General features: G+C 43.2%; 2 protein-coding genes across 5 annotated transcripts; both read right to left on the bottom strand.

Annotated features, from left to right (window-relative positions):
• Window positions 1-634: 634 nt before the first annotated feature.
• On the bottom strand, window positions 635-4788 carry LOC135369337 (uncharacterized). Of its 2 annotated transcripts, none has more exons than XM_064602932.1 (4): window positions 4520-4788; window positions 3031-3056; window positions 2493-2549; window positions 635-1085 (listed from the first exon to the last, which is right to left on the bottom strand). In XM_064602932.1, the coding sequence occupies exons 1-4, from the start codon at window positions 4560-4562 to the stop codon at window positions 867-869; spliced, it is 345 nt and encodes a 114-aa protein (XP_064459002.1). In that variant the 5' UTR covers window positions 4563-4788; the 3' UTR covers window positions 635-866. The 2 variants fall into 2 exon arrangements, with proteins under 2 accessions (XP_064459002.1, XP_064459001.1); XM_064602931.1 differs by having other exon boundaries at window positions 3031-3059; window positions 4520-4782.
• Window positions 4789-6509: 1721 nt separating this feature from the next.
• On the bottom strand, window positions 6510-9624 carry LOC135369336 (uncharacterized). Of its 3 annotated transcripts, XM_064602930.1 has the most exons (7): window positions 8369-8438; window positions 8243-8271; window positions 7917-8036; window positions 7721-7820; window positions 7448-7636; window positions 6729-6851; window positions 6510-6612 (listed from the first exon to the last, which is right to left on the bottom strand). In XM_064602930.1, the coding sequence occupies exons 2-6, from the start codon at window positions 8252-8254 to the stop codon at window positions 6772-6774; spliced, it is 501 nt and encodes a 166-aa protein (XP_064459000.1). In that variant the 5' UTR covers window positions 8255-8271; window positions 8369-8438; the 3' UTR covers window positions 6510-6612; window positions 6729-6771. The 3 variants fall into 3 exon arrangements, 1 of the variants encoding a protein (XP_064459000.1); XR_010415082.1 differs by lacking the exons at window positions 8243-8271; window positions 8369-8438 and adding an exon at window positions 8447-9624; XR_010415083.1 differs by lacking the exons at window positions 8243-8271; window positions 8369-8438 and adding an exon at window positions 8140-8173.
• Between the last annotated feature and the right edge of the window lie 324 nt (window positions 9625-9948).

Raw genomic sequence — 9948 nt, 5'->3', positions numbered from 1 at the left:
CATGTTATCCGTCGGTCCTTGAAGACCAGGCGCTCCACAGGTTGGATGATCTCAGGATCGTCCTGCACTGATGTACTGCCGTCTTGGAACCGTTTGCACCACTCAAACTCTTTGCTGCGGCTAAGTGTGTCGTGACCATACTGAGCCTGAAGTCTTCTGTCAATTTCAGATGACATTACGCCTTCATTCAAGAGAAACTTCATGACAATTTGCTGTTCGATGTGCGCGCTCACCTCGTTGTCGGCCATCGTGTCCAGCACGTGCCTTCTGTTTTGCACAAACTTTGGACCACCACGTGGTGAACGCGGAGGCCTGTCGCGTGTGAAAATGACGAAAAAGAAGTAGCGCGAGCCATTTGTACACTCAGGAGACAGAAAGTCCCGGTTTGACATGAACACCCCTCGTACATTGACGATAGAGTTATGACTTCTCATTTGAGAACTGACTTCTCGTGGTAATTTAGCCGTACCCAAATTGTCACGAAAAGGCGTACGCCTCCAATTTTCCGCGAATCAGAACCGGGAATGCAGTCATTCATTGCAATGCCTTCTGCAATGCCTTCTCCGTGTTATCTGGTAAAGTTCCGCGTCAAAAGTGCGTGTAATACGTAATCTACGCATATATACCATGTCGATACCATTATTATTGACTGCGTATTTTATTTCCGTACTGTTTACAAAGTTTCACGATGCCCACAGACAACACATTGTTTACAAATGGCCTGTAACGCAGAAAGGAACTCTACCTTCAGACTAGTTTACACGTTTCATCACGTAAGGAACTTAATGAAATATCACACGAACGTATAGGAACTCGTAATCTTCTACAGCAGTACCAGTTGCTCTCCAAAAGAGATCGCTCCAGGTTTAGAATGGGATGTTAGCGCTGATGCCAACTCCTCCCTGTGGTTTTCCCTTGTAGGAATGTCCGTCGAAGCGACCGAAGGACTGGGACCCTTCCACGTGACCAGTGATGGTGCCTCCGTTCTTAAAGCGATGCAGATCGTATTCTCCTCTTACGCCCACGTTGGCGTTGAAGTTTCTGCGGTTGTTTCCAGAGGCAGAGCCAAAGACGTCAACGCGGTGCTACAAGTGTCAATGAAGGAAATAACCGTTAGGAAATGAGGACCACTAAAGTGGAAAAAGTAGAAAGAAAACGCAGTATGGGAAGATGACGTTACGTTGATACCAACACAAAATGAACGTCATTCATTCGTTGCTGCGTTCGCGGTAGAAGTAACACAATTAACGCTCCCCTATACTTCTCTCTCCTTTTCAGGAATGCCGACAGTGCTCAGCGGCTCTCACTGGTCTCATCAAACGATTTGTCCAATCGTAGCGGGATAGTCGTTTGAGGAGACCAATAAGAGGCCTCCCTGCATTGTGGGTCTTCTTCAATATTAGAGGTGAGGAAAAGCGTTACTCGCTGTTTCTTTCGATCACAAAATCGCGACCGACGCAACAGGGGAATGCGTGCCTTTCGTGTCGCCCTCAAGGTAACGGCAACTTTTATATCCGCGAGCAGAAATTTTTCGATTTTATTGTCCCTTTAAGGGCGAAATAAGCAGTGAAAGTAGAGAGCTTTTGCGGACCGTTGATAAGGTGACTTGCGTCGAACCGTATCAACCGGAACCAATCAGTGGATAAGATTCTGAGTCACGCACAACTGCGATTGGTTTCGATAGGCACGATAACCTTATCAACGGTGTACTAAAACTCACTAATATCTACTACATTCCTAAAACAGAGCGTTATCACGATCCAAGTCAACCGTTATCCCGAATGGCGTCCTTCTCTCCCCTGATTTACTGAAAACGGGAAGCCTCGTACCCATTTTTTCTGACTCATATGCGGTTCTGAACATTGCAAAAAAAAAAAAAAAAGCAACGTTCGCCCCGCTCTTCCTACACTCTAAAAACAGAACTTCACCGCATCGCGCGCTGTGCGCCTACCATTGCCACGAATGATAGGGTTATCGCTTCTGATTCGAAAACAGAGGGGGGCGTACGCCTTTTTGTGGCAATTTGGATATATGAAAATCGCCACAAAAAGCCGTACGCCGCCCTCTGTCCTCCAATCACGAGCGATGACACTATATCAGTTGGCGCGCATTGTGCTATGCGGTGGAGCTCTGTTTTTAGGGCGCACAAGTAATGGGAGATAACGGTATCATTCTCTGCAATGATTGGCCTCAACCCTATTATTCTCTGGGGAAGTTATCTTTTAGGAACACATTATTTCTATCCCTGCGTAAACATACACACAGTATGACACTTCTATCAGTCGTGATTTGTGGAAATGGCCAGGCGTACGCCCTTTTGTGACAAATATGATGACCGCATCAATGTCACATCCATGCGTACGCCTCCCGTTTTCAACAAATCTGGGGATGATAGAACGTCTTTGGGGAAGATGGATGGCTATAGGATCGCGTCATGCGATGAAGTTCTATTTTAAGAATGCATAAAAAACAACGTGAAAGAAGCAGCTCACCCTTGGAGGTTCCGGCCTGAAGTTAAAGTGGGGACGTCGTCCTCCTCCTCCGGCTCTCTACGTTAAAGAATAACGTGTCAAAATAAGAAAGAAAGCTCCGTAACACACCCGTGATGACACCAAAATATGTTAGCACGGTGTAGACGTCTGTACAAAGTACAATCTGTACAATCTGCACAATGTGTACAAAGCTTAACCACATTTGACTAACAATCAACCATCGCCTACATCACTCCAATAAACACGTCCTCGGCGCCGTGGTGGCATATATGGCGTTGGTGAGCTGAACTTGACCGCGGCCCAAGCAATTACCTCACCAGCGAGAGGGCCAAGAGTCTCTTCTCACCATCCGCTCACCAATGCAAGATTTCTCTCCTGACAGTGAAGCTTATCATAACATTTCCATCAACTTCTCGCAATTAAACGGCCTGTTTGTCGTTTATGAAAATGTTGTGTATGTGATTTTGTTAAGTTTGTTTGGTTATAAGCTTGCCAGGGCACTGAATTAAGCAAACGAAGAAAATAGGATGATACTTACAAACTGGGCGTTGCATACAGCGGCAGCTACTATGGAAGAAAAACAAAATCCAATGTGAGCGTAATATGTTCCAATGTCGCAGTGTCACACCGTTCGTGAAACTGCGGCTCCCCTGGTCTGAGTGTCTTGCATAGCATGTATTTCACATCTGCACGTTGGCAATTACAATCAAATGGACAAGGGTGTGGACTAGACTTTCCAGATCACTCCACTAACACGATCTAGGAGAGTCAACTTGACCTCCAGTTGGCGATACAAAAGGTAGTCACTATTGTTGTGACTCATTTGATTAGTCCACAATACAAGTCTATCCTTCAGGTATAAATAGGAGTCTTGACGCCTACAAGTCCTCGAAACCTCTATAGAAGTATGCAGGTAATACATACAAGTGCGGACAATAGTAAAGGCCATATTTTTTAAGTGTCGTGTGGGTAAGCATTGCATTCTTTCCCACCCTGCAGTTGGCATAGAAAGTGTACAGGCATTTTCGTAACGCGATGTCGTCAAGTGTTTCGTCTTGGTCCACCCTCCGGCTTTCAACAGAAGTATTACGGGGTTGCATTTTGGTCGTGAACCGCATACTAGTGTTTCGATGTAAACTCAAAGAAATCGTTTTTTTTTTTTCGTTTTATTGCGCACATTCTTAAAACAGAACATAACCGCATAACATGCTCGATGCACTTTTTTTTTCTGTGACAATTAACAAAGCCAAACAAGTGTCACAAAAAGGCGTAAACTTTTCGATTTCTACGAAGCAGAGGAGGGCCATACGGGATGACTGCTGACTACGAGCGTATTTCATTAATTTCATTCATTTACCCTAACAGTTCGAACCGGCCACTACAGTGAGGTTTGGAGCTGGAGATAATGAGCGAATATAATAGAGCATGTATGTACTCCAAGTGTGAAAGGCAACAAAGCGACACAAACGATAAACAATGTAGATGAGGCGAGTGGAGAAATCGGGGCTGGAAGTATGGACTGAACATGTACGAATTTCGTGTGAGTGAAAGAACCGAAATGTTGTTGAAGCGGCTTGTGGACAGCATAGAGTTGGTGAAACTGGAGAACAGAGTTTGCAGAAGAACGATAAGCTCGTAATTTTTCTTCTGATAGATAAGAGCGTCAGGGAAAGTGACGGTCTAATGTGAGTGACACTGATTTACTGGAATATTCTTGTGTCGTAGAACGGGAAGCCTTGTTTTGAACAGATTCTACTTTTCTGTCCAAGCATACATTCGTGATGCGTAACGACAGGCGGCGCGTGTTCGAATTCAGGACGAAGAGTGGTAATATAAGCGATGTACTCAGTTGCCTGAGACGAAAGATATAAATTACGCTTCAAACTACCAAACAGACATATTTAAGTGATCTTGAAGTGACCGAGTTGACATAATTGTTCCAGGTCGGATATAACTTACATGGCGAAGCTCCGTTTATTTTTAGGGTTGTCCGAAGACGAACTGAAATACAGAAACTAACCACTTACCAGCAAGCACAATGAAAATGCAGATCGTTGCTCTGGAAACCATGATGGAGATCTGAACCTCTAACGCCCAGGAGAACTGATGATGAAAGGGTGTCTGCTCGGCTTATATAATCCGCCTCCTGCACCGGTGATCGCTTTCAAAGCGGAACACAGCAGTTGCACACACATCCTTCGCGCGAAAGGACGACGTGAAATCCCAGGGGGTCGCCGTGCTCCTCGTGCTTTTTGCCTTCTACCGCAATTTGGCCTTGCACTTGGCGGAGTGCCCTCAGACAGCGGTGTTTCCCCAGCGCAATCTGGCTGCACGTGCCATGGCGTTCATCATCGTGAGCTTCCGACGTTCAGACAATGCCTTCCTGAGCTAGCTGGCTTCCCGTGTTGGGTAACACATTCTGCAGGCTGCGTCTCGTAAAACGAAAAATAAAAAATAATAATGAATAATAAATAAAATAAAGCGACGAAACTATGAAAAAAGATAGTACACGGTTGGTCCCATTGAAAGGAACTCGAGATGAACGTAGAAAAGTGTGCTTGGCGTCGAATATAGTGCATTAATTGAGTGTCACAAATGATATCGCACAGTACACTAACGTTCAAGGTTCTTATAAACATTTTTGCGATGATGATGATGATGATGATTGAAAGAAAGAAAGATTGAAAGATTTTTGCGATACTATTAAGTATTGTACTGACAACTTTGTTCCGTCAAAAAAAAAATGTCCATAAATGGAGATCAACCCCCTGGATAATGCGGGAGATTATTAATATGAAACGTAAAATTAAAAGGCTGAGAAAATCGTATAGAACGTGTACACCGGAATTTAACGCGCTGAAAACAAACGTTGCTATAAAGGTTAAGAGTGCCAGAGAACATTTCTTCACATACAGATTGGATGAATTTTTGAAGCAGGAACCTCAAATGTTTTGGCGTTACTTAAAACAAGGTAAATATGACGAGCTAAAACTAAAAGTTTCTGGTGATATATAGTTTCTGATCCGTGTCGCGTTGCCGCAAATTTCGAGAATTATTTTCAAAGTGTCTTTGCTAGCCCTGAAGTATATCGTATCCAGTCGCCGGTAGGAGATCCGGGGTGGATTTTACGGTGTCTAGAGAGGGTGTCTTGAACATGTTATTGAACATTAATACTAAAAAGGCTACTGGGCCGGATGGTATACTAAACGAATTTTTGAGCCGCTATGCACTGCAGATATCTCTATTTTTGTCGAACCTTTTCAATATGTCGGTACTCACGGGTGACATCCCAGATGATTGGAGAATTGCTCGTGTAGTCCCAATAGACAAGAAGTGCGATCCATTGTTCGTCAATAATTATCGGCCAGTGTCTATCACTAGTACCTGTTCTAAATTATTGGAGCACATTATTGGTGGGTACATACGGACATTTTTGAATGATCGTGGGTATATTTCTGAACACCAACATGGTTTTAGGAAATCTATGTCAACGCTAACTCAGTTGATCTCAGTGGTTCGTGATCTTACTACACTGTAAGAAAATATTCCGTTTCAAAACGGGAACGAATGCTGCTATCCGTTGATGCCAGCCAAGTGCCCGTAGTCTTCCGTAACGGCTCTGATGGTAGACGGCGAATGTACAGGAATGCATCCGTAACTGAGAAAAACGGTGTTGAGTCTGTTGTGAACTGCCAACGGCTACCACTCAGTAAATAGTACATCATCACCGAAGTGCCGTTTGGGCAAGGTACTGCTATATATCAGTAAGTATAGGAAACTGTACTCGTGATGTGCCTCTTCATTACGGCAGCAATTCACTAATTATAATGACGGGGCGCTGTCCAGTAATGAAACGATGATTCCGCTTTAAAACAGGGATAAATGCTGTCGGCCATGATGCTAGCTGGTTTCCTGTCGTTTTCCTTTGCAGTCCTTATGATGAATGTGAGATGTCCAGAGATTTTGTTTCATTGTTAAATGTTCAATTCTCATGTTTTGTGTGTCCAGAGAGGATAGCTTTTCAATAATAACCCTTTATTTTGGAAATTACTGGAAAGACTACAAATAACTTGTGCATGACTTTGGTGGCGGAACATTTGACCGCTATGTATCACATGAGCTGAAAAGAAAAGAAAGTATTACTGAGCCTCCTTAGTCATAATACTTCCACGACAAATTAAATTATTTGATGAATAAAGAAATGTAATATGCTCGTAGGAAGCATTTACAACTTACATGTTCCCACTTCTTGCTATGTTCATCTGCTGCCCTCACTGCCTCACACATTTATGTATGTAGCCCTCTTGATTTTTTTATGCCTGCTGGCTCCCTTCGTTCTCAATGATACCAACCAGGTGCCTAAAATCACAACCAGTTAATAAAATTTCCTTATGAGTATTCAAAATAATTGCATGAAATATTCTTAGTTTCACATGGTGTAATGATCAGGACAAACACTCCATTTCTCTATCAACTATTCCAAATAAGTTTATGAAGAACACTACACGTCCACCACTGCAAGTGGCACAACAAATTTCTGAGCACATAGATAGGATTTTTTTTTCATCCGTGAAACATGCTTATCAGCATAGTTCAGCATGGCAGAGACATCACCATATGTGAAGCATATGAATGTCTCTGAAAGGTTAGCAGTTGATATGGCCTCTGCTATACGTATGTGTTACATCGCCTGCTGTATTTACTGCAGTATGTATCGTACCAGCCGAGTAAATATGTAGTATAATATAAGGAGGGTTCTTGCGAGACAGGCCCGCAGATACTACTACTACATGACGTGATTTTCAAAATGCTATATTTTACCTGTATGTGATATGCTCTCCTACAACATTTCAATGCATGTCACAACATTTTTTTTTATATCTGCTGTACTCTATCCAGGTAAGCCATGCAAACAGCAAATATACCTGTGAATAAATATCAGGAGTGCCTCCCACCTTTAATGGATATGCAGGGCCATGACGCTGCCATGTGTGCCACTTCCTGTCGTTGAGAGGGAAGCAGAACATTGTCTGTTTCCAATGCATCAAGTACTGTCTTGCTGAGGCTCTCCCAAGGGTAATAAATTCGTGAGAGCAGAGGCATTTGTGGGATTGGTGAAGGTGCACTCACACATGTTGACTGATCTAAACAGGAAAGCAAAACAAAAAATGGCACTTAAAGCCCCAAGCAAGAGGGCAAAGTGGCATCTGGAGATGTATGCACTATACCTTGTTTCCATAGTCCATTTTTAACAATGAAAATGTCATCGAGGCATTTCTCAGCACCAGCAACCATACAGCAAAGTGATAACTCATCCACTAAATACACCTAGAAACAAATAACTGGTGTTACAAAGATTTTTAGAACAACAATGCAATTGAAGCTCATACGAGCACTATAAACGTTATAACAAAAGTGGCATACCTGTATGTCGCCTTCCTGACAAATTCGATGACCCACAGCAACTCTGATTAGCTCCTCAAGACATGTTACTGACACCAAGTTTTTCGTTTTGTGATCTCTACTCCTGATCTTCAGAAACGCCTAGTAAAAAAAAGAAAGAGAAAAAGCAGCAGCATTGAGCAAGCTTTGAAAACCACACACATATGTAGCAATCACTGTAGCACGCATAGGGAAATATATGTACCTCTCATATGGAACTTTCTGTGTCAGAAAACTAGAAGTTAGTAAGCGAAACCAGAAGTATTGTATATATTTGGCAAAAATTTGGTTAAACAGACTATATATACCTCCATAACCATGGTTGAGCAGTGATATTCTGGGGGAGACAACAATAGAGTTTATTACTTCATAAGCTGAATATGGATGACTGTCCATTAATCCTGAGGGTCGCACACAACAATATTCACTTGTACCTGAGATTCAAGATGGTATAGCATGAGGTCTTGTAGGAAGGTTGATGGCGTTATGCGAAAGAGAAAAATTGGCATCACCTCCGGGCCAGTTTCCACAAAGATGTGTACCAGTTTCCCATAGCACAGGTTGTACTCGTCTCTGGAGACCACAAGGTAGTGTCCTGTTGTATGTTGAGTCCCATGGATAGTGACTGTCGAAGCACACAAGAAGGGACTGTCAACTCACAGTGCACAATGCATCTATAATGAGGTGATGTTTTCAGCGTGCAATATGTGCTTCCTCACTGTCCACACTGCTGGCTGCAAGAAGTCAGAGAGCAAAACTTTTGAGACAATACTTTTTGTGTTGAATGTGTTGGCATTTCGTCAGGATGACACCTGGAGGAATTGGTTCTATAGTTCTTAGAAGCAGCATTAGGTTCCTCTATGGTGCAAGGAACACCACTTGCAAAATCTTCATGTGATAGCAGATGGTCGAAAAGAGCTCGACGAGATGAAAATTTCTGCAGGAACAAAGTGCACCCGTATACCACCTACCAAGAGAGTGCAAAAAAGGGATACATTTATGTACAGCCTTCAGCTGTGCGAGCAGGAAACTGTTACTGGTGAAAATTTTGACGTCGCTTTGACTAGTAAAGGTACATTTGTCTGGAAAGACTGTGAAATGTGACCTCTTTGATGAATTGTAAACTGTAGAGGATTGCAATTTTGCAGACAGGAGGCCTTCCTATAGTGCAAATGCAACAGATTTCAATGGAAAGTATAACAGGCCATATCGGAATGATATCCACTTTGGAGATTGGGACACCTTCAGGTGAACCTTCCACAACAGAGGAATTCTGTTTACTCCAGCTCCAAGGGGGAAGATAGAGTCACAACATTTATCAATTTTTAGTGCGAGATCACAGCAAAACACAAATTATTTCAGTAGCCTCCCCCTGAATAACTAAAGGTTAGGCAACTCTTTACGTTTCTACTCATGATCCACACACAGTGACACACACAGACACTGCTCTCCTGCTGTTGCACACCGTTGCTGAAATGCGTCTGCAACGAAACAATTTTTTCAACCATGCATACAAGTGGTGCTTATTTGACTTGGTATAGTAGTGGAACAACGAAACAGAGTTTCAACTCACCTGTGCTTTGCGGGGGTACAGTCGGCCAAAGACCAAACACTAGATGCACTTCTAAACACTTAAAACTTCACGGAGCGTCTCATGCGTCTACGAGGAAATAATTTCGCGCGCTTCCAGTTAGCGGCTCAGGTGACAATGCTGTATTGCTCCGCGCTGCGCACTCGCTGACGGCGAGACGCCGGCGTCCTTGAGCCTGCCACATTCATCCGAGCAAAAAGTTACGCCCGAATATCGCGATATCAGTGTTGGATCGTTTAAAAACTGTAAATATGTGCTTCGCTGAAGACATGTATCGTCTTCCACATTTCTGCTAGTATAATCGTGACGTGGTCTGAACAAAATATTTCATTTTCAGCGATATTGCTCTACTCATTCCTGGCAAAGACGACGGGATAGCAACGGTTCATGTGCCGCTACGGAATTGGAGCAGCAATGAAAAAG

This window comes from Ornithodoros turicata, chromosome 9 (genome assembly GCF_037126465.1).
Source record: "Ornithodoros turicata isolate Travis chromosome 9, ASM3712646v1, whole genome shotgun sequence".
Lineage (NCBI taxonomy): Eukaryota > Metazoa > Arthropoda > Arachnida > Ixodida > Argasidae > Ornithodoros > Ornithodoros turicata.
Note: the sequence above shows the minus strand (reverse complement) of the source record. Positions and strands in the feature narration are given on the sequence as shown.

Excerpts from the sequence above, each read along its gene's own strand:
- LOC135369336 (XM_064602930.1), bottom strand. Across the intron at positions 7,821-7,916 it reads GTCAGGAAGGCGACATACAG|GTGTATTTAGTGGATGAGTT; the intron begins GTATGCCACTTT and ends ATTTGTTTCTAG. Across the intron at positions 6,852-7,447 it reads GCCCTGCATATCCATTAAAG|GCACCTGGTTGGTATCATTG; the intron begins GTGGGAGGCACT and ends TTGTGATTTTAG.
- LOC135369337 (XM_064602931.1), bottom strand. The coding sequence starts at position 4,562 with ATGGTTTCCAGAGCAACGATCTGCATTTTCATTGTGCTTGCTG. Across the intron at positions 2,550-3,030 it reads CTGTATGCAACGCCCAGTTT|AGAGCCGGAGGAGGAGGACG; the intron begins GTAAGTATCATC and ends TCTTTAACGTAG. Across the intron at positions 1,086-2,492 it reads TCAGGCCGGAACCTCCAAGG|CACCGCGTTGACGTCTTTGG; the intron begins GTGAGCTGCTTC and ends TGACACTTGTAG.